Here is a 22,733-nt window from a genome sequence, read left to right on the forward strand (position 1 = left end):
TTGCAACAGACGGTGCAATCTTTCCTATTGATAGATTCTGAAAAAGATTAGGAAAGATTAGGGCTGGTATTATCGACCGTTATCAAATAATCACGAAGAATTCATCGTTAGTACTCGTCGGTCACATAGTAGGTTTTTATTAGCCCTCGTTATCTTCATAGACGTAGCCTGCGTCTTAAGTATTTGGTGAGTCATAAATATAAATCTCACGGGGCGGCTGGGGGTCTTAAATTTCCGGCTGACATTCAACGGTGTTAACAGACCGATTGGCGTACAAAATGCGCCTACGCGAGGGGTCGCGGGAGATGACGAGGAATCGCAGCGGTCCAGTACTTGGCAAACGTCCGACCATTCAAACGGACCAATGAGCATGACGCTGCCTTGACGGCGGGCCAATGGGCGAGTCGCGTCGGTGACCGTTCGAGCGGTCTCGCGCATGTTCGGCTGCCTTCGCCGGCCGGAGTGTCGCACAAAGACGCGGCGCGATATAAGCGGCGAACGAAGCGGCCGGCCGTTCAGGATCTTGCTTGATCTCGACGTGTCGTGTCATCGTGTGTGCAAGCGAGTGTTCGTTTCTTCAGGAAGTCGACAAGCAGGTGTTCCGTCGTCGTCTCTGTTCGAGCGAGCGAACCGCGAGAGGAGAGCAAGCAGCAGCGTGCTTTCTGAGCTGTGAGAGAAAAACAGGTACTTTTTGTCCCCTTCTTCATCCCGCTCGCCGCTCGTCGTATGCATGCAACAAAGAGACGCACGCTCACTTCGCGTCGTGATTTATCGGAGCGACGCTACGCGATGTGTCGATTCGAAAGCTTTTTTTCCCCCCGGATGAACGATTATAACTCGTCGATTGTGCTTTGTTTTTGTATGCACGACGGCGCATGAAAGTCGTTATTTACCATGCTCGCGTTAATGACGCCGTCTTGTCAGCGGCTTTTCCGCGATGGTGTATCCTGACGGGAGGTCATGGCGGAATGGTTTGTAAATAAAGCCGCTGAGCGTCTATCGCGTTCGGCTAATTATTCAACTTATCGCGGTAACATGATATTTGTTCATCTCAAGTGTCTCTTAATTAATTAGTATTTACAACTACAAAGTATATACTTCGATTTTCGCACACGCTATATAGTTCGGGCTAGAAAAGTCGCTCGTTGATTGGAATTCGGTATTTGGGACGTCGAAGCAGTAAATTACGATAAATTTATTAGTGATACGATCGAGCTACAGGAATGATTCCGAAAAGATTAGAGGTTAATGTTTAGACAAATTTGAGGTAAAATGCGATTAAAGAAAATTGCGGAAATGTAATTAGCACAAGATCGTGCAAGATTTTCCTTGTACGAAACGCAATTTTTAGAAAGGAGAATCTGTCAATATTGTCCTTTGCGAAGAAGTTAACTAGAGCAAAGTAAATAATGGTAGTCACTAGATGTCGCTATATAACTCATCTTGACTATATATACCGAAGTCATGGCTTGTCTATGTTTTATCGATACATGTCATTTTCAGTTAAATAAAGGTAACAAGATGTATCTTTTGGGGAAATTACATTGCGTAATCGCAGGTAATAATTATTTGACATATATGAGTAAGAATTCAATTGTTATTACGAATTGTTATTCGTCCTGGCGATTGCATTTGAAGTAAGACACGAGGGAATATCAATATTTTATAAATCTACTATATATCTTGATATAGTTACTGATGTCAAGTCACAAAGATCTTTTATCAACACAATTTTACTAGAATTGATACAAATACATGAGAGTTTAGACATTGAAAGACTTCAGTTTTCAATTCTGCATGTGATCAAAAAGGTTATTCTTTTTTTTCTCCTATAACTTAACAGTTTGAGAACCGTTGCTTCAACACGGTGATATACGACGATATTCGGTCAGAATAACAAAGTAGAACTGTTCGCGATTGAAATATAGGCGCATCGTAGCCTCGAAGAGGCTACATTTCATAGAAAAATAATGAAAATATCACGCGTGTTATGAGTGTTAAGCGTGTATTTGGAAGGCACTTTGTTATAAAGCGAAGGATATATACACAAAGTCGCGATGTGCTAGAGAGAAGTAACGATCGAATAATGGCAACCGAGCCGAACGTAGGAAAGCAGACTCATTCGACCGCTTTGTTAGAGCGTAAATTTCCTTTCTTCATATTACATGACTTTATGACCTCCTGTCGGGAGAGTTCTGCCCGCCTTTTGTACTCACCTGCGAACAATTTGCACTCGCCATGTTTGCTCGAATGCGGAACATTTTTGTTGCAGAGGCATCGCTATGGCCACCGCAATGGAGTCATCTATCGACAAGGAATGTGAGTAACATTTTATACTGAAAAATACGCGAGATATTAATATTAAGCGCAAGATCGATATGCCTACGTTATTACGTTCCGCTCTTTATGCGACGAATGTCAGCAGTTGAAGCGATCGTATGTATGCAGGAGCAAGCAAAATATAATCATTTACAAATATTTAAGAATGTTCAAACATTATTTTTGGAATTGTGATTAAACTTCTGAGACTGATTTCCGCAGAAGCTAATTCGCGACTTTGAGAGAGATCAGTTTTAGCTCGTAGTCTCAATTTCTCAACACCATCCTGGGCACGAGCAGGATCAATGTATCTCTACTTACCGCGTTCTTATCCTTAGTATTTCTCAATTTTCTTTCTCATCCGAGTAGAACAGCGCTCTAGCTTGATTAGGGAACGACACAACCGAGTCACTTCTCAATTAAACAAATTCAGAAGTCAGACGAACAAAATCATCCGAAAATGTCAACAACGAGTAACGATAAATTGGGTCGTCATTCAGTCGCGGTGTATTCATCGTTCTCTAATCGCCTGTCCATTTTCGTGCAACAACGAGCGAAGAGGAGGTTGGAAGGAGGCCGGCGGCGGTGCATTCGATAGGAGACACGCGAGTTTCGCGTGTCCTTTCGCGAAAACGACGGTACGTCGGCGGAGGAACAAAGGGACCCGCGGCAATTAGAGAGGAGGCCGCGGCGCCGCGGTGGGAACACACCCTAAACGTTGCAGACCGAACGATCGGCAGGCGAGCAGGCGAGCAGGCAGGCAGGCAGGCAGGCAGGCAGGCAGGCAGGCGGCGACGGGAACGGGAACGGGAACGGGAAGAGGTCAGAGCCCCCTGACTCGCCGTGTCCTCGCTAGCGAGCGAACGCTGCGGAGGAGCGTAGCCTGCATCGGCCGGGCGGGCCGCCATATCGCGGCTGACGACTGCAGCAGAGCAGCAGCAGCAGCAGCAGCAGAGCAGCAACCCGTCGACTCGACTGCGACGCAGTGCAACGCCGGCGACCCGTCGCCTATGCGGCAACGGTTCTCAACTCCACCCGAGAATGACCTGTAGAAGTCGCTTCTCGCGCAAGTGACGATCTCTCGACGGACGAATGGAAGAAAAGGAAACATATGAAAATGAAAAAGGTCCTTCGACGACGAAGTCGATGATCGACATTTAGCAGGACGAGAAAGGGCAGAGCAGCCTCAGATGACGAACATAATAACGTGTAGGGGTGACCTTTCGCGGAAGTTTAACCCTTTTAGACACGAACCTTTGTTCGCGCGGCGCTTTTTTTCGCCTTTTAACGTGACGACTATTGGATGAGAGAGGCGTAGGAAGGAGATGGGTAGGTGGCGGATCTCGTAATGCTCGTGTGCACACGGGGAGGAAGATAAATCTTGAGCGTTGAGCAGTCGGTGGGACCTGGGAATGTTTCATGTTGATGTGACTGTCAAAGTATTTCTATATGTTCGAAATTTAATGCACCCTCGGGGAAATGAAATGAAATTATTAGCATGATATCAGGTTTTTTAGCGTAATTATTATGCTGTTTTCATGTTATTGAGCGCAGTTTCGTGGTGAAAATATTCACGGAACATTTTTTATAACCATTTTTTATAACCGGAACATATGGTGCGAAAAGTGAGACTTTCTCGCCCTTGGTTGGCAAGCAGTTTTCACCGGTAGGAAATCAGCAGGAGGGTTAACGCGACGATAAACTCGATTTTTCCTCCCGGTTTCTCCGCTCGCTTTTTCTCGTTATCGCCGTCGCTCGGGTCTAATTAAACCGTAACGATCGAGTCCGGCTCATTACGAGGTTCCCGCTAGGTCGAGATTTCTCGATCGTCAACATGCGCTTGCGACAAACACCTCTCCTTTTTTGCGATCACGCTCGGCCCTTTAACGTTGCATTGTTCTTTGGTAAATAACACGAAACAAGTCGTGAAAGCTGTCTCCGCAATGCTGCTCCTCTTTTTCTCGTCTGACAAAACTGTCAAGCCAACGAAAGAGTCAGTATTTTCGAGGGAAGAAGAGGCGAGATTTTTAAGGAAATAAAGATCTAATTTTTAGAGTTTTAGATCTTGAATATTCGATTTGGTATTTTCAGACATTCGCGCACATTTGAAATTAAAATTAAATTCATTTAGGATTGAAGATTTTATTTTAATCAATTTCTATCTTGCCTCATTACGCTTTAAAGTGTTCGAAAATTAATTAAGACGTGAAATGATCACGTTGGCAAATGGACCATGTTAAATACATTACCGTGTTAAATATTTCTACCTCTGCTCCTTATTGGTATTCCTTATTGGTCTTCCTAAAATATATAAGTCGACTTTCACGAATAACCACTCTTGCGCGGTTACTGAACCGAGATTATCGAATTTTAAAGAACCTAGCAACTGTTCAAAAGTGGCTCGCATTTTAGGACACGTCATTTCGATTTGCAAGGTTCTAACCGGGTTTAAGATGCTCATTAGGAATTTATTGGTTGTTAAACTATCGTCAAACCCGCTGCTCGAATTATCCGATGCGACAGGCCATGTCGTCAGAAATTTAACGTAATACAATCAAAGGACAGAAGCCGAGCGCAAGAAATCCGCTTTCCCCTTTCCTCTAATGAGTCCATCCATTTCCTCGACTCGGCGGTCGAGACCGCGTGCGTCATGAAAATTTCATTTCTCATTGATTACCGCCGGGAATTGACTCGACGGTATCTCCTCGCTGCGTCAGAAGACGCGTTCTGACAAACAGCGTCTTCGATCGTTCGTCCAGCGGAAAATTTGGCACAAAGTGCGACTATTACTTGCCCCACATTTCCCGACCGTCATTGTAATACCTCTATCGAATCTACAGGTGCGTACAGGATCTTTGCAGCGTTTCAGACGTTGAGAGGACATCGTGACGATCCAATTTCAAGCTCTCGCGCTTCGCTTTGATCTGATTCAAGGAGGGACATTGAATATGGGCTTGCCGAAGTCCAAGTTTCAGGAGACAAATAATCCTCAAAAGTGAAGATCCCAAAATGTTGATATCTGAGTATGTAAAAATCTGAGAATTTGTGGATATGAGTACTCAAAAGCTTAGGAATTTCTTGATCAATTCGAAGTACCTGAATGCCAAAATTTGAAGAGACTCCGAGATCTGAGTTTCTTTCAAGCATCTCGAAGTGAACAACAGCAGTAGATCTTTAAATCTCGTCAAGCAATCAGATGCCAAAGATGCACACCTGCGAGAGCGAAAGGACATACTGAAGTCCTAGATAGTCGAGGCGAAATATCCATTCGAATTCGCCGTAACGTGTTCAGCGAAGTTTCACAGAGGGTGCGAACTTTCATTAGATGTGGACTTTTCTCATCTCATCGGTCATTTCGGAAATTCAATCGGATCTTCTGAGGAGACCGCAGGACTCTCGAAGGGTGCGCCTTTTTGGGATACAAAATAGTCTCGATGCGACATGCGAAATCTCTGAACGAATCTCTGACGAAGTCCGATGTTCGAGAACTCGTTGTCGAGGATCCAAGCGTTCCCAAAGTTCCGCCTAATTTCCGACTTTGATCGTCCCTCCGTCGAACCTTCCACTCCGACTGTCGTCCCTCCTCCCTCATGCGCCACTCACCGAGTCCACTTTTCCACGTCCTCCACCACCCACTCTTCTCTCGGGACACCCCGTATAAGCCATAACACCCCTCGGAGAGGCCGGCGGCGGTGGTGGCGATCGCAGGTTGGAGTCGCTAGCTGGAAGGGTGGCTTGTCGTCGGGTACGTGGGCTGTTGGTTGGCAAGAGCTCGTCGCGGACGAGGGTGTCGAACGGTCATGGGGGAGGATCGGGAGCAGCAGGGGGTGGTCGGATATTGAGCGACGCCGAGCGTCGCGGCGCAGCGTGCAGGCCAGTCGCCCACCAGCCACCGCCCCAGATACGACCCGAGCGACACTTCCGGCGTACCTCTTCTCCCGGTCGTGTCCTCTTCTCGTCCTTCCAGCACCTCTTCGTCCTCTCTTCTTCGCGCGCCTCCCAGCCGTGCGCGCTCAGCTCCTAGTCGCCGTCGTCGATTCACCCCGGCACGCGAGACAATCCCGACCAACAACTCCTCGTACGAAAACGACAATATGCTGATCGGTCTCGTGCGCGACTCGGTGCTCCAGTGCTTCTGTCACAGCTGCAAGGCCCCGCTGGGCGTCGTAGGTGAGTCCTTCCTCGCCTGGCTTTGTCCTTGTCCTTGGGCGTTCATCCTCTTCTCTCTTTACTGAGCTCTCTCCTCTGCTTCTCCATCTTATGTCGAGATCATACTTGGAGAGGACGTATAGCTTCTTTATTCCTATAAGGATCATGGGGGTTTAGAACGGCCCACTGTCAGTCCTCAAAATTTCGCGTTATAGAGAATAGTGAAATGTAAATATTAGAAATTTGTATGGAAATTTTCGGTACTTCCAATACAGGTTGTTACGTCGAATTAACAGTGGGTGGAGTTTCGTAGATGTAAACTCTCTTTTACACTTCGGGAGCGTTACTTTTATTGGAAAGCAACAAGTATACAGCAATTTACAATTATAATTTTGAGATTTTTATCGAGCATTCGTGAGGTTTTGTTCAAGATGCATTTTTGAAGGAAATTTGACCTTTAGTGATGTAAGGTCTTTGGGGAATTTTCACATATGGCTATTCTTCTTAAAAATTTCCTTCAAGTTAGAGATCTCATAGCATTACGTTTAATTTTTGGAGCAAATCTCCGGAAATGTATTCCGGACTTTCAACTTGATTAAAAAAAAAAAAATGAACCGGAAGAAAATTAAGAGCGTCAATTATTGAAAGTACCGTCGGGAAAATCTCCCAACGTACTGTTTCATCTTATTTTATCCTTGGAGAAAGCAATTCATAAATGGGAGTGTCAGGTGCGGGGAGCAGGTGTAATCGTTTCGCTTTCAGATTTCTCAAATGATTTCTTCAGGTTTCTCGCTGACACGTGCAGACCGAAAATCACTGCTTCATTTTCCTTATTTATCTCGTTAATTGCTTTGACTGTCTCAATCGTCACGAATTATTTATTTCATTGATCTTATTTAGTCTATTTAGTCTAACGATATAATCATTTTGGACCATTTAGAATGCTATACAATTTATATAGGAATTCGAGAATCTCAAAAGATTTTCGTTATCTATTCTCCCCCGAAAAGACGATTACATTTTTCCGTGCTCTTCAAACGTGTGGAGCACTGTCCTTACTGCATTGTACGATGGTCGATACCAAGGTGGTATCGCGACATTATCCTGGGACACCTGCAGTTCGATCAATTTCTCAGACCGTCCGCGAATCGATACTCACGGTCCACCATTTTTCTCTACAGGGTGTCGCGAAATTTCGCCGGCGAACTCGGGAAAATTCTTCTTTATCGGTATATCTGACTTTTAACGTCCGAGTAGCTAATTTATTGGGAGAGACGAGGAACATGTATTTAATGAATTTTTTTAGCAAATTTACAGTTGATTAAAAAGGGATGTAGCTTTTCAATATTCAATTTAATTGATGTAATATTAAAAAAATTAATATTGCGATATACAGTTCACGAAAAAGTCCATATTTATTTTATGTTCGGATCAATATTATATATTTTCTTTTTATAACGTTTCTCTCTCTCTCTCTCTCTCTCTCTCTTTTAGCAACCAGTAGTTCAAATTATGTATCGCATTTGATGGACTACTGTTTAGATTACTTGTGTTACCGTTAGCAGGCATTAATGTATCAATAATTTCACGATAAATTCATCTCCTAATTATGCGATTTATTTTTGTTTAAGGATAATGATAACGAGTTGAATTACCTTTGGAAAAATAATTTTCCTTCGAAACGACGGGACGTGTATTAGCTGAAACGATAATCGTTCGTCATTCAGTCTCTTTTGTTTTCACACGATCTTTAATATCGCGGATTCCGTGATGCCGGTGTGCACGTGTTCGGGCTGCCGAAACGATCAGGGTGCGGTCCAACATGGCTACGCGAAACGGTCGCATCGATTTCCCGATAATTAACCCATTGGGACGCCAATCGATCTCTCTCTCTCTCTCTCTCTCTCTCGGTCTTTCTTTCAAGCAGACAGCAGCATATCCGATTCAGATTCAGATAAATAAAAATTAAGAAAAGATTTCAAGAATAAATGTAATTCTCACTTATTTTCGAAACTTACTATCATTTTCTTCTCGCAAAGATTGCCTTTCGTTATAATTAAATTCTATTTCACCAAGCGGCTCTAAAAAGACCGATAATTTTATCGTTACCGCTGCATCTCCGAGCAATCGATTGCGCAAAGACGACTCGATGGGTTAAAAAGCCCAGCTTCTCCCGCTATCCCCGTGAATCCTCTTGAAAAACTTAAGCGCTTTGACCGAGTCTGAATTTGTGAAGCCGGTCCGAGGAGGAATAACGCGCCCTTCAAGAAGCCTAACGGCAAAGGCAAGCCGCGGACCAAGCAGCCGAAGAAGGTGAAGTTCATCAGTAAGTACTCGAATAAGTCGATGTTTTGTTGCAGCGCTTTTAGCCGGCGTTGAATGACGTCAAAAGAAACGGATCGTTTGATCGATTGATTACCTTGAAATTCTCTCGGCGATGATAGGATGTGTTCGATCAGGGTTCGGAGGATTCCTTGAGAAACCCGAGACTGTCATTTTCACCACGGTTTTGGCGAATTTCCTATTGATTTCGGATAGGAAAGTTCTAAATTTGAATTTTCGACGGGACGATTTCTCACGTGAGAAAAAATCGACTGTAAGCAACTGTGATTCGCGCAATCACTTCGTGGTGCGCGTTGTTTTATTTGCCGCATGAATTATCGTATCTAAGGGTTGCAGGAGCAGCTTCGCTCCCGTCGAAAGGTTGGTGCAATGCCCTCGGGCGAGAATGGTCGCGCCAATGTGTCGCCGTTGAATTATACATTGATAGCGGGTAACATTGGAAACTCGCGCTCTATACTATATTACGTGGAGATGTACGCACGCATACATGCTGCGCTATCGACAAGTTCTCATGACGCAGTACTCTAACACAATATCTTTTTCTGCCGAATGAGAAAGCGAGTGGAAGTGAAGGGGATATTGACGACCGAGGGTGCAAACTTGGGAAACAGTTTGCAAATCTAAAAAAATTGTGTTATCTATTCTTCAGCATCATCAATTCGTATCTATCGCTGATAACTCGACAGAGCGTTCAACAAGTTCGGCGCTCGATCGATCTTGTTCATGCTAGGAAAATGGAGGAAAAAATAGCGATTGACGAAACCACGATCCTGCACCTCGGAATTAGACAACTACTGGAGTTGCTGAGAAAAATTGCCATGGTGAAGTTGCAGAATGAGATATACGGTAATTACGGTACGGTTGGCAACGGTCGAGTGTACAAGCGCGGCTGGAGGAAGAAGAGAATGAGGAGGAGGAGGAGGAGGAGAAGGAGAGGTGCGTGCGGCGACGCTAGACGTCGCGGCGCCTACAGCCGATCGTTCCCCGATCGATCCCTCCTTCCCGCGCTGCTCCGCTCTGTGAGTCATACTTCCGTAACTTGCCGGCGCCGGAAGTCTTGGAAGCGCAAATTGCGCCTGGAACGACTTGTATATTGAGACAAAACGTCGATACTCTCACTATCGAAATAGATCAAAATGAGCACGCCCGTGAATGTCATAAACGTCCCGGCGATACCGTACCGTACCATACTGTACCATGAAGGGCACCGCAACGTTGAAACATTAATATTAATGCTTTTGAGAGATTGAGTATGATATATTCTGCAACTGCGACATGGTATCAGCAGCTGTAATAATTGACTATTGAAGCAATTTATACGAGTCATATTATCTACACTGAAACAATATTAAAATGATACTGTTATTGCGATTGTTCGATGTTCCAGTTATTAATAATATATTTCTGGAAAATGTCATATAATATGTATAAATTGCAGCAACCGAGATTAGATGCCAGGAGAAGTCCAAGGGTGGACTGTGCTACGAGGTGATCTTGGCGGAGCCGACGGTGCCTAAAAGAGCGCCGTCACCGCCGCAGCAGACGACTCCGACCCAGCAGACTGCGATCGAGGACAAGCTGAGGGCTGCCGAAGAGCGGAGACTGTCGCTGGAAGCGCATAAGCTCGCCGGTCTTGCTGCTAAGCTCAGCAAGATCGAGGAGGCCTCTCGCAAGAAGGACGAGCTGAGCGCGGCCTTCATCGCCGCCACTCGCGAGTCCTTGGACGCTAAGATGAATAATACGGAGGAGAAGCGAGAGGCTCACATCGCCGAGCTGAAGAACAAGCTGAAGGAGCATGTGAGTGGAGAGATGTAATTAGCGAGAAGTATTTTCTCGTTCACGTTCTGCGAGAAATTGGAGTTCTATCGATAACAGTTTGTTAACGAAAGATTTTTACTCGTTAGTTTCAACTTGAGTTGAAACATTCAAGTTTGATGATAATCTGTAATATTAATATCTGGTGATATTTTGTCTTGTAGTTGGAGAGTGTCGAAAAGACTCGTCTAAGTCTCGAGCTGCAAACCGAGGAAGTTCGATGCGCCGTGGAGGAGAAGCTGAAGACTGCCGCGGCTCAACGTGATGAAAATATCAAGAGGATGTTGGATCGTCTCAAAGAGCATGTTAGTGTCTTTTCATTTCCTTCATAGAGGATGAACCAATACCTGTTTAATTATTTTTCAGTTGTCTGTCAGTTGTAAGTCTTAGGAATTTTGGTATATTCATGAATCTTTTAAGATGTTCATTGAAAATTAAGGAAACATACATCGGTCCCTCCTCTTCCACGATACAAACATGCTTGTATGTGATCAATCGCGTTCGATAGGAATTCATTGTACTTGCAAATATACGAAAAAGCACAGCGAAGTGCTTCTAAAAATTCAAATCTTCCATCTTTCGAGGATTCAGTTTTGCATTGTAACGCTTTTAGTTTCATCTTCGTTTTCCCTTTTTTCCCTAGCAAGCTGCTACCTTGTTTTGCATATTTTAGCAGGCGAACTGTATAGACGAATAATAGGTTCGTTAAGAATAGACAGTAACTTATCGATTCACGGTCTGCTTTTTCAGGAAGAGCAAGTTGCTCGTGTACGTCAGGGAATGTCGGAGCGTGTGCAGCAATTGGAGTCCCAAATTCAGGGCAAGCTGGAGCAGGCACGCGAACGTCGCGAGACCATCGAGCGCGAACAGAAGGAGAAGCTGCGCAATCATGTAAGTTTCTGACCAAATGTACAACTTTTATCTCTTTTATCTCTTTCTCAAAGATAATTCGAAGATTCAAAGTGTCAGAGCTTCGAGTTTGAGTGTGAAAATTGCTAAAAATTAAAAATTAAATAGTCCGCGAGCATTTAAAAAGAGAGAAAGAAGACAAAGCGGGGGCAACACCAGTTGTCCCAAGGTATCCAACGAAGATACAAGCACTGATTGAATGCGCGCGCTTGCGCGATGGTGGTTTAGAACACGGTGAAGATAGAGAAAGTGCGTCAGACGGCGGCGAGAGAGATCCTGGTGAAAAAGTTCGAGTTTGACAAGAGGGTGTCGACTGCGGAGCTGAATCGACAGCGAGAGATCCAACGTCGCGTGCAGGCAATTCGCCGCCACCATGTAATTCCTTCCCCACACAGACTCTTTAAACAATTGCGATACCCGCGAACGTGGCAGTTTGTCGCAGAATAAGATTCTACGCGATGTGATTCATTCATCTCAGTAATTTTTCCTTCATTTATTGACGCATCGATGACCAAGGGAGATAATAATGTAAAAAGAGATTTGAGTTTGTAAGTTAAGCTTTCTCTGCATAATTATTATGATGCTAACATTGATTTCAGACAGTTCAGTGCGACAAATTGTAACGCCCGCGAGCGATCATATGAAAATTACGTATTATTTCCTCTGTCTCGTCCCTCGGCCCCTTCCACTGTTCTTTTGTAGGACCACGCGGACGAAGATGGTTACTTTTGTAATAGGAATGCCGTGCTTTTGCCAAATTATGTTGCAGCCTTCGGTTTATAGTTATCTTCCAGCATGGCCGTGCTCACTTATGGCTCATACGTGATCGTTCATACAGGGTGTGTCGCAGAAGGAGTACGCTGTGACGGCGAAGTTTTGCTCATTTCGTGGAAAATCGCTTGCAAAATTTAAGCTTCGTGCCTCGCAATAAAATAGATACGAGACAATCGATACGACAAAGAAACCATTTTAAATAAACTCTTTTGCGGATCTTGACATTCTCGAGGATACAGAAATCAAGGAGTATTCTAAGAAACATGGTAACGCTTTGAATTTTTTTCTTTTTTCTTTTTCTTTTTTTTTCCACATGTGTTCCAACTCAAACATTTCTTTTCTCATAAAATATTTTCTCTCCAGCGTAATCGCACGCCGTCGGGAACTTCTACGACGCACTCTGTAAAGGTCTAGCCACCCGTTACGTCCAGCCGGGCAACACGTTACATCAGCTTGCAGTTAGACAGCATGGCGTACTTTCCACACGCATGGTGACAACCGCTCTAATATCGGACTCTTTTTCTCTGTTCCCGATAGGAGAGGCGCGCTGAGATCGTGAGACAGAACAAGGCTGCCCTGGATCGCCAGGACGGCAATCTCGCGGACGCGCCGCAGCCGGTCGTTCTGCCAGTGGAAAATGAGACTGCCAGCTCCGGCTAAGTATCGCGTCCCCGCGTCAAGGCCGCCCCGAGCGCGCCCCGCAAGGCTCCGTTTCGCTTTGTGCCATTATTTTCTGACTCGAAGTAAAACGGGAGGTCGATCGCGCACCGCATCCTGTCCGCATTTCGAGCAGGGAGAGAGAAGAGAGACAGAACGTGTCGTGTCTCCCTCCCGGTTTCTCGAGATCGCACGGACAATACTGCCTTTCGTCACGATATTCCCACTTCGGCAAAGTTATGCATAGTCCGCACGGTTCTTTGACTTTTAGCGAGAGAGAGAGAGAGAGGGGGGGGGGAGCAAGCGAGGTGACTTGAACAGATTGTTGCGAAAGTTTAGCTGCGAGAGAGTTCTGTATCCGACAGGTATGTCGATTCTTTGAAATTCTAGATATTGGTTCATAGGGCTCGGAAAAACCGAGATCGTAATAATCCCGGTTCGAAAAAGTTTACACGTTAGATTGGCATATTCAGGATTGAGATACCTAAATACTTATAGATTCAGGACTTTTTAGAATCGAAGAGAGAACTTTATTTTCTTTATTATTATTACTTAAAAGTCTAAGATATTGAGGAAGAGATCTATTGTGTGCCTCGAAGTTAAAATATTTGAAGATATAGGAGTGTAAGAGAAAGATTTTTCTAAAGTCGCAGAAATTTTGCGTTTCTTCTCGAATGGCACAAGAACGTTGTGAGTTATGTGAAATCCAAAGAACTTTCGCAGCAACTTGAAGAATTTTTTAAAAAAGAAGAAACAATCTTTTTTTTATACAAAGAATAAATTTATAAAAGGTAAAATGAGATTTACAACACCTTTGAAAGGTTTAAAGCGAAAGTGACTTCATTTAAATATAGTTTCCAAAATATCTGTCGCTCATGTTAATATTGAAAGATGTACCAAATTTGTTTCTCGTTTTCTATTCAAAAAACAAAAAGGAATTACAAGTATTCAAATCAGTGTTTTGTTTAAGACAAACTTTCCAAAAAGTTTTTTTCCTATGAGCCTTTAATATTTAATGTGAGAAGAAGGAGTTAAGGCAAGATCTTAAAAATATTTTAATATATTTGAAAATATCCTCGTTTTATGTTAAATAATTATAGAATTTTTATTTATATGGGAAAGTAATCATTTTTTTTTCTATTCATGTTATCACTATCTCAATCTTGTCGTCGAACGTGAAGAGAAAGAAATCTCGATGACAGCTGCGATCGATTAACCGTGATTACCGAGTAGTTGGTTTTGAATCGCAACATACAGTACGTCGTTTCCCAAGGATGAGAAAGAGAGAGATAGATAAAAGGATTGGGGGTGAGAGAGAAGTATGGGAATTGGAGGATAGAAATTAACGGAATACTAATAAATCACTATCGCTACAACTAGATCCTAAGTGATGCGACTGCGGCTCTGTGTGCGCGCGCGCGCACACACAGGAGGGTGTGTGTGTGTGTGTGTGTGTGTGTGCGGTGTGTGCCGGAGTGTTAAGCACATTCATGATTATATATATATATATATATAAATATAATATACATATAATTATAATGATATAATAATAATATTAATAATAATAATAAATAGTGCTTTATACTAGGCTTGAAAACTTGAGAAACCATTTTGTACTCATTGTAATATTACTGCGCTAACCGACATGAGAAACACTCACTTACACGAGACATGTAGTCTAACGGAATATGATAATGTGACGCTTCTGTGATGACTTTAATTATTTGTCAAAATGTGTAGCGTTTAAGTGCGGGCGAGAGAGAGGGAGAGAAAGAAAGAAAGCGATAGAGTGAATGGGACAGAGTATGTGTGTATGTGTGAAAAATACAGGAAAGAAAAGAGAGAAAGACATTTTTGTTTCTTCAAGTTAGCACGGTGTCGTGACCAGGCAAAAAGTTCACTCGTGACAAGAAATTAACATTTATACGGCGGTATAGTCTCGCACGGATCAATTTTCCAATGTGCGGAGATAAACTTCAAATCGTTTCCGTATTATATTATTAGTTTGCGAACAAATGCGGTCGTTATTCTCTTGCGCTTCTACGACATCGAAGTCTTAGAAAGTTGAAGTTTGAAAGTTTGTCGAAATTAAGCGTCGGGTCCAATTGCCAAGTTTACATGGGCGCAAATAAATACGAAACGCGCAAGGATCAAGTTGAAAAGATAAAAGAGGATAAACGTTACGATATTTTTTTATAGACGAGTTTTAAAATTAACCTGGCTTAAGGTGACTTATAGATAATCCTTGAGTGTATCTTGAAATCGGTAATGATACAAATTAGTTTGTCCTACCGACGCGCGACTGCTTTTTCTACTTGTATATACAAGAAGCTAAAGATAAAGAGAAGGCTAAAATTTTGAAACTCTTGAAAAGGATGTGAAAAGCAGTTTGGATAGCAAGGATTAAACATGGTATGAGAATGCAAATATAAAATTTTTCAAAGATCTAATGTAAATTTTGCGGATATAAAAAAAACAATTAGAACATAAAATTTAATAAGAACTTAAGCCTTGGTCACAATACCGCTGCAATCCAAGGGGCTAGAAACACAACAGATCGTAACTGTATTCATAATATTCATCAGCTTGTGTCTCATAATTCGGATCAGTAATTCCCAAGCTTGAGCGATTCTTTTATATGATTAATTTGATTTGCGCAATATCAACTATAATTTTACTGGGAATGGAAAAAGCCATTTCTATGTTATGATTCTCTTCTTGTCAAAATTGTCTCCTAAATTCTTGTAGATTTTACGATTTTCAAAATCTGAAGATTCTTAGGGCTAAAATTCTGAGAGGAATTTTATTGATTGTAAGATTCTTCATGATTAACTCTGTCATTTTTCTGTATTGTATTCATCATGTTACAGTTTTCATATATTTTCATCAGTTCTTATACTTCACGTACGAATTGTAATTCATTTTGCTGCTGTTCCTATGCAAAAACAAATAGGTCTTTGTTATTTTGTATTTTGATTCTTGGGAATCTGATCGTTTTTGCATTGATAACGCGCATTTAGTTCTAATTTTATTTGTATTATGGAATTTGTTTTTATAAATCCCTGAGTTTCTAACATAATTATATATATGAATTTAAAATAACTAACTTGGAATAACAAACTTGTCCCAGAACAATTCAATTTACTTAAATTCCGTATCACACACCCTACAAAAATTTAGTTGTGCCTAAAGTTAAAGCAAATTGTTTTACGATTAGAATCCTTTCGTTAAGTTTAATATCAATATAATAATTTCTCCTCTTTGCGCGTAACTCATTTATTGTAATTTAATTCTTTAATATAATTTCCATGTGATTTACGAAGGAGCTAAATGTGCGTTTTCGACACTACGTAAGGAATTCTCACAAAACGCCTAATTGCACCGAACACTAAGTAAGCGTGGAAGTTGACGAGTGTAAGGATGAAGAAGATGGAGGGAAGAGTAGGCAACGAGAAGTTTCCAGAGAATTTTCAGGTGAATCGAAGAGAAATTTGTCTTGCCGTGTCGCGACGAGTATGGTGGGTAACGTCTATTTTTGCATCATTGTTGTGATCTTTTGGAAATTGTATCATCGTGTAATGATTGTAGGCGCTCCGCGATGTATGTGCATCACTGTCCTCGACTTGCGTTACGATATATGCCGGGTGACCCGCAGAAAGTATGCAAGAATACTAAATATTCACTTCCGAGTAAACCACGTTATATTAAAAGCGAAGAATCTCGTATTCTTTCTTCGGGACACTCTGTATAAAAATGTGTATAGATTTCTATACGATGACGCGTACAGTGTTATATACCGTGGATCGAAAGTCATATTTTTAAGAGTGAACTCTTAAATGAGAAAAATTTCTCAGTGATTTCGGGAGAGACTCGAGAGAGAATAAAAAGGGAACAAATTAAAAGAAAGAAATCGAAATCGCAGTTATTTTATTTACATTAATTATATTCACAATTTTATATTTACAGATATAAAAACTTTATTCGCATAACTTAGTGTATCTTTTCTTTGTTATTTTCTTAATATGTAAATTGTTAGATGTAAATTTTATATATATATATATATATATATGACGATTGTGTTTCACACATGGTAATATATTTTGAAATTATAATGCATTTCATCACATATAATGTCCTGCATATGAAAGTAGACGTAATTACTGTAATAACGTTCCTATAGCTACTATCAGCTATAATTGATATCTATGCGATAGATATATTTATTACAGATATTAAATTACTATGATTACGCGATTTTCGATCCATGTCGTATAACATGTGTGTCTCGTAGGCTTTGGTATCGTCTCTCATGATGAAGAATGTGCGAGAAAAACTTAATTAAACGAAATATATATATATAAATATATATGCGAGCGGACGGAGAAGATTATTGTGTCGCGATATTACTAATCGCGTCTTGCATTGGCTGCCTTCGATATACTTCTTTCGGTTTCAGTTTGAGGTAATGTGTGTCAAATGAGAACTCGATTGTGTGTGAAGTAAAAGGCCATACCTACACGCACCAGGAACGTCTTTGTTATTCCGTTATCGCCTTTGAAATCATTCCCCTCCTCTCCTATGCTCCCCCTTGGAGCTATCGGTTATCGTTCGTTGTGAATTAACAATCGTAGCTGTCATAAGAGATGCACCGCGCTATTGGTCATTGCGTAACTAACAATATTCGATTCACGACGAGGGTCTCTCGATATTTTGCAATTATAAACACCTTTGTGTGAACCATATACATATATATCTGCAAAAAGTCAATTTTACCGCTTGTGTTTTGCAGAATTTGTAAAAAAATTATCAATCGGTCGCGCGGAATGAAGAAGAGAAATATCAAAATACTTGGGAGAATGTCAAAGCAATATCATCGTTGCTCGATCGTGCGACGCAGGCGACGCGAGAGATCCCGTTAGCCGCGAGCGCGTTTCCCCCCTTCCCCGCCGGCGAGACGGCCCTGGCCGCGACGCGTACGCGTACGCGTGCGCGCGCGCGCGCGTGCGTGCGAGAGAGTAGCGGTGTGCCACGTGACGTCAGCGCGCGCGGCAGTGGCATGGCCGCGAGCCAAAGGCCGAGCGAGCGAGCGAGCGAGCGAGCGAGACGAGCCGAGCCGCCGCGGCGCGACCGCAGGCTCCACCAGTCGAGCAGCGGAGGGCAAATATGGCTGCCGCGCGGCCGGATAATAATGCGTAGCAAGCGCGCCGTCGCCGGAAACAAACGCGTGCCAGTGCGTGTACGATGTTGCTGAAGGGTCGCAACACGACGTCGAAGAAGTACCGCAGGCATCATGGAAAGAGCGGCATCAGATCCGCGGCCGGTAAGTGCAATCTCGCAATCGCCACGCAGGAAATCGCGAGATCGCCGCGCACCTTCTTCTCGTCGCTCCCCTCTACCGCCGCCGGGAGGCCTGTTCCGCGCGTCGCACTGTGTGCATCGTTCTGCACCCCGTCCTCCCCGCCATCCCCGGCGCCGTCGTCGCGATCATGCTCGTCACGATATCGATCAGAATACAAGCGCATACCAGCTGGAACGATGCACAACACGGCCACGTGATAAATCAGGGATCTGCTGGCGGTCGCAAGCGCGAGGTTCAAACCTCGTGAAGACTCGTGTCTACTGCGCCGAGAGTCTACGGCGTAGCCGAGTTATTCTCTCCGGCCAGGTCTATTCTGTACTTTTTGGCGGCAGTGCCGCTGTCGTTACATCGTGCAAGACATGACGGGAAAGTTGCGACTGTATTACGACAACGAGACTGTCGTGGCAAGGTGTAGGGTAGGCCTATGGGTTCTCTTCTCGGTTGTTTGCTTTCGTTTTTGAAACCGCTCGAGAGATCGGGCTGCTGAAGGCAGACCGTCGTCGTGTTGAACTTCCGCCTTCGGTGCAGCTTTTCGACACCGACCCCGAGAGAACCGAGCTCGCCAGCTTCGTCAATTCGCAGGTCGCGGCGACATGGCGGCGATCGGTCTTCTCGGATTCGATCTTTCGCGCTCGAGTGGTGATCGGCGCGGCGCGGACGCGCGCGCGCGCGCGAGCGAGCGAGCAACGCTGCTGTGTCGTTCCAGTGAGAATCGACTGTGCTCGCAACGCAACGTAGTCGCGCGATTTGCGTTTGTTTATGGAACGTGATTGAGGAAAACGCGACGGATTGCGGGGGCCGTCCAGGTGCGGCGCGGCGCAGCGCGATGCTGTCGCATGCGAGCACGTCAAGTGGCGCGTGAGTCCAAATCTGGGAGCATCGATTATCCGTGCACGCATGACCGTCACAATGTATCGATGCATATCGATCCAACACGAAGCTGAGTGAAAGCAGCTCGCCGACGAAAAAGATCGATGCCCGATTTCTTCGCATCCACCAATAGCTATCTTCCAGATAAAGATATCCGTCAGATGACTAAAAATGCTTCGTTCTCTTCACTGAAACCTCTACTTAGGTATCTAACAGATAGCTTGTTCTTCATATTACTAACTTTCGACACAAAAATATTAGAAATTTACTATAAATTACCATATTCTGCCAGCGACATATTCTACCAACCAACATATTTCAAGTGAGATTATATTTTGTGGAAATAAATATTTTTTAGCCTATTTTCGGTTAACTGTTGAGAAAAGTGTCGAAAAACAATTATCCGGCTCAGTAGAGAAGGAAAAAAGAGGAGCAAATTTTACGAAAACTGAAATTGATTTGATAATCGACATTACATTAAAATGTAAACATATTGTCAGAAATAAAAAAAACCGATGGAACAACATGGAAAGATGAAAATGAAGCTTGGGAAAAAATTTGCGACGAATTTAATGCTGTTTCCAGAAATTTTCTTCGTCTTCTTTCTACAAATTCATCACTATCATCATCATCATCATCATTATCAGATTTATAAATATTAATATTCACGAGCAATAAAATTATGTTTGTATTTTTATAAAAACAGCAACGATTACGTATTGCGATTTTTAGGTTAGGTCAGAGCACTGAAAGCAATATTTGCCAGATACTCGCTACTTCAAGTACCGGATAAGTTTATCTGCCGGATACAAACTTTTCAAAGGTGAAGAAAACCGATTCTGCGAGATATCACATCGATAAAGTTATCGACAATTTAGAGGAAACCTCAGGAGGCCGACGCGAATTAATAAGAGCGTTCTGAAGGTTGCATCGTTTCAGCTTCGCCGAATCGCCGAGCGTGTTTCTTCTCTCGGGATAATTTGACGAAGTTCCGTCACATAACGGAAGGAGATCCGGATATTTTTATCAACTTCAAGATATTCTCATTTGGTCGAAGAGAAACCTCGAAGAGCAGCGTGCTCCCTTGCGCAGTTTGAAATACGTTTGAAATCGTTAATTTAAATTGGCAACTTGCGGTTATGATTCGTTCCGAGCTAGCTGCCGTATCTTTTCGAAAAATGGGACCGGTGTTCTCAGGCAGAACAGAAAATCGCGATGACAAATGTCAAAATGAGGGAAACTCTTTTTTTTTTTTTCCATTATGATTCCTGCCCTACCTGGCTTTCGTAGATTTATAGATTTGGCTTGAAACGTCTTCGGAGAATCTGCCGACATAACGACGGCGAATTTCGTCAATTGGAAGCATCGACGACTCGCCTCATTATTGCACGTAGCTGTGCGTCTGAAGAAAAACCGCTATCAACAGCCAGTACCGGGTATTTAATTATACACAGGCGTCTGTTAGTGTCTCCGCCAGGCGTCTCTTCGATCGGCCTCTCTCATAATTGGTATCTTATAATCGACTCATTGTAATAAAAAGTTTTGTTTCTGCGCCTTGACGGCGGCGCGTCGTTATGTAATACGCGAATCCAGAGGAATCCGCAGAAACTATGCCGCGTTATATAATATAATATATTCGTGATTAATTGGGGAACCAAAGAGAGGAGGCGAGCGTGCGAAGAGAGCGTGTACAGAGTGTGACGTGTAGCGCGATAAATCGTCCGGATTTTTTTCTCGCACCCCCTTGGTAACAGCGAGCACCTTCCTCTCGCGGCGGCCGCAGCGGTGCAATCGGCGGTTCGTTAACGAGAGCTCGTTAAAAATATCCCTGGAGTCATTTCGATAAAGCCTGAGACGCGCGAGCGCGTCATTCGAGGAAGATGCGTCGCACGGTGAGAATGCACTCCTAACGCGTCGTGATAAGAATAGAGCGCGATAGCAGGGACGAAAGGACGAGCGCGATAAGGAACCTGGGGGAGAGAGGTCGTAGAAACTCACATATTTGAGATGTGCGTCATAGATCGTCACACGATGCAGGATGGCGCTTATCTTTCAACATCACGCGTTAATTTTGACCGCGTCATCATTTTACTTGTTGCTGCAATAGTATTTTGCTTAGTGAATCAAATGTCATTAAGTGGAATCTCCGGCCATCTTCGGGCCACGTTTGACGGACGCGCGACTCTTCTTCCCGCTTTCGACTCGGCTGATTTTTGTCTCATGTCCGTTTCCACCAATTTTGGTTTTAACTGCAGTTTGCTGAAACTTCGATTAAAATGAACTCTCGGCTTAGTGTCGTTCGGTTTCTATGAGCACTCCGTCGATAGAACTTTTAGCTAAACTTCCAGTACGTGTGATATGACTCGGGAAGCACTTAAATGTAGAACGTCGATTAGTCCAGTGACCGTCCTGACGGAATTGCAATATAGGAGTCACATCTTCTGGAAGTACTTTTTTAATGTTCAACGCTTCTTAGAGCGTTCTTTAGCGTAATGATAAGTGGTAAAAATCATCACAAAAAGCGAGGAAAAATCAGCTGCGCGACGAAAATGTGTTCAAAATTTCTTAGAAATGAAAAGAAAAAGTTTATAATTTTAACCGACTTGGTATTAAAATATAAAAGTATAATAGAGAATAGAAAGAGACCGACGTAGTAAGTTTTAAGAATAAGGAAAAGTGTGTCGGAGGCTGATGGGAAATATCTAAAGACAATAATAATACAAATTTTCTACTCAATCGAGATCGCATTCTGAATCCGACGTCATCGAGCTAAATAATTAATGCGATGTTTAAATCTTTCTCTTCTTCTGTTCTCGGTGTTGCAGCATTTTTATCATCGGAAGACAAAAAAATATTTTAAATAAAGCTTTAAATAAAGATTTAAATAAAGCGTCACATTTCATGCGGGTATTTTTTTTTTCTTTAGTACAAACCATAAACAACGGAAATTTCTGTATCCCGAAATATTAGTCACACTTTTCATCGGCATTATTACTTAGATAATATAGTTATATACGATATTTTTATACGATCATTGGCGGGAAGTAATATTAGTCATAATTTTTTTCGCGAATCGATCATCGAGTCGCGCGTGGAACAGGATTCAAGCAGTTTCGTTTCAAGGCGAACTTCGCCTTGACGAGGCTTCGCACGCTCCCATATCTGGTGGTTCTTGTGCAATTTCAAATTGGACTTGCACGATTTTGTTTGGAAAACGCGCAGTATAAACATACACCCACATACACGCGTACACACGTAACCGTGCCTCGCTCCGACATGTGAGAACTTACGACGTAACTCGCGGCGCTAGTGTGACCACGTGGTGCTCGCCGCGACCACGTGACCGGCGATATCTTTCAATCGGGCGAGCGAGCGGACGAGCAGTGTACTCGATAATTGCGTATTCTCAGTCTCGTCGAACAGCCACCGTGTCACGCGCCTCACTATCGACGGGTACTCGAGCATCGGACAGTAGTTTCAAGTGGCCGAATTAAGTACGCGTTATTTCGAGGCGGCAATCCACTACCACTTTTCCCCT

At 43.2% G+C, this 22,733-nt stretch overlaps 2 protein-coding genes and 1 long non-coding RNA gene across 5 annotated transcripts in view; 2 read left to right on the forward strand and 1 right to left on the reverse strand.

Moving 5' to 3' along the window:
• Positions 1–481: 481 nt before the first annotated feature.
• LOC112589111 (uncharacterized) lies at positions 482–4,414 on the reverse strand. The gene is made up of 3 exons (XR_003113286.1): positions 2,641–4,414; positions 2,217–2,336; positions 482–667 (listed from the first exon to the last, which is right to left on the reverse strand). It is a non-coding gene; the product is annotated as an uncharacterized LOC112589111 (long non-coding RNA).
• On the forward strand, positions 501–17,491 carry stai (stathmin). 3 transcript variants are annotated; one of them, XM_011151297.3, is made up of 7 exons: positions 501–684; positions 2,273–2,319; positions 10,250–10,608; positions 10,791–10,931; positions 11,377–11,517; positions 11,764–11,910; positions 12,847–17,491. In XM_011151297.3, the coding sequence occupies exons 2-7, from the start codon at positions 2,283–2,285 to the stop codon at positions 12,967–12,969; spliced, it is 948 nt and encodes a 315-aa protein (XP_011149599.1). In that variant the 5' UTR covers positions 501–684; positions 2,273–2,282; the 3' UTR covers positions 12,970–17,491. The 3 variants fall into 3 exon arrangements, with proteins under 3 accessions (XP_011149599.1, XP_019699826.1, XP_019699828.1); XM_019844267.2 differs by lacking the exons at positions 501–684; positions 2,273–2,319 and adding exons at positions 6,193–6,489; positions 8,705–8,794; XM_019844269.2 differs by lacking the exons at positions 501–684; positions 2,273–2,319; positions 11,764–11,910 and adding exons at positions 6,195–6,489; positions 8,705–8,794.
• Positions 17,492–18,019: 528 nt separating this feature from the next.
• NFAT (nuclear factor of activated T cells 3) overlaps positions 18,020–22,733 on the forward strand; it is a 34,814-nt gene continuing 30,100 nt past the window's right edge. The window contains exon 1 of the mRNA XM_011151294.3: positions 18,020–18,286. Within this exon, the coding sequence (XP_011149596.1) occupies positions 18,208–18,286 (79 nt within the window). The 5' untranslated portion in view covers positions 18,020–18,207. The remainder of the gene's footprint in view (positions 18,287–22,733) is intronic.

The sequence above is a fragment of the Harpegnathos saltator genome, unplaced genomic scaffold, assembly GCF_003227715.2.
Source record: "Harpegnathos saltator strain DR-91 unplaced genomic scaffold, Hsal_v8.6 scaffold403, whole genome shotgun sequence".
Classification (NCBI taxonomy): domain Eukaryota; kingdom Metazoa; phylum Arthropoda; class Insecta; order Hymenoptera; family Formicidae; genus Harpegnathos; species Harpegnathos saltator.

Coding starts and splice junctions, on each gene's coding strand:
- stai (XM_019844267.2), top strand. CDS start 6,414: ATGCTGATCGGTCTCGTGCGCGACTCGGTGCTCCAGTGCTTCTGTCAC. Junction 8,795..10,249: donor GAAGAAGGTGAAGTTCATCA/GTAAGTACTCGA, acceptor TATAAATTGCAG/CAACCGAGATTAGATGCCAG. Junction 10,932..11,376: donor TGGATCGTCTCAAAGAGCAT/GTTAGTGTCTTT, acceptor CTGCTTTTTCAG/GAAGAGCAAGTTGCTCGTGT.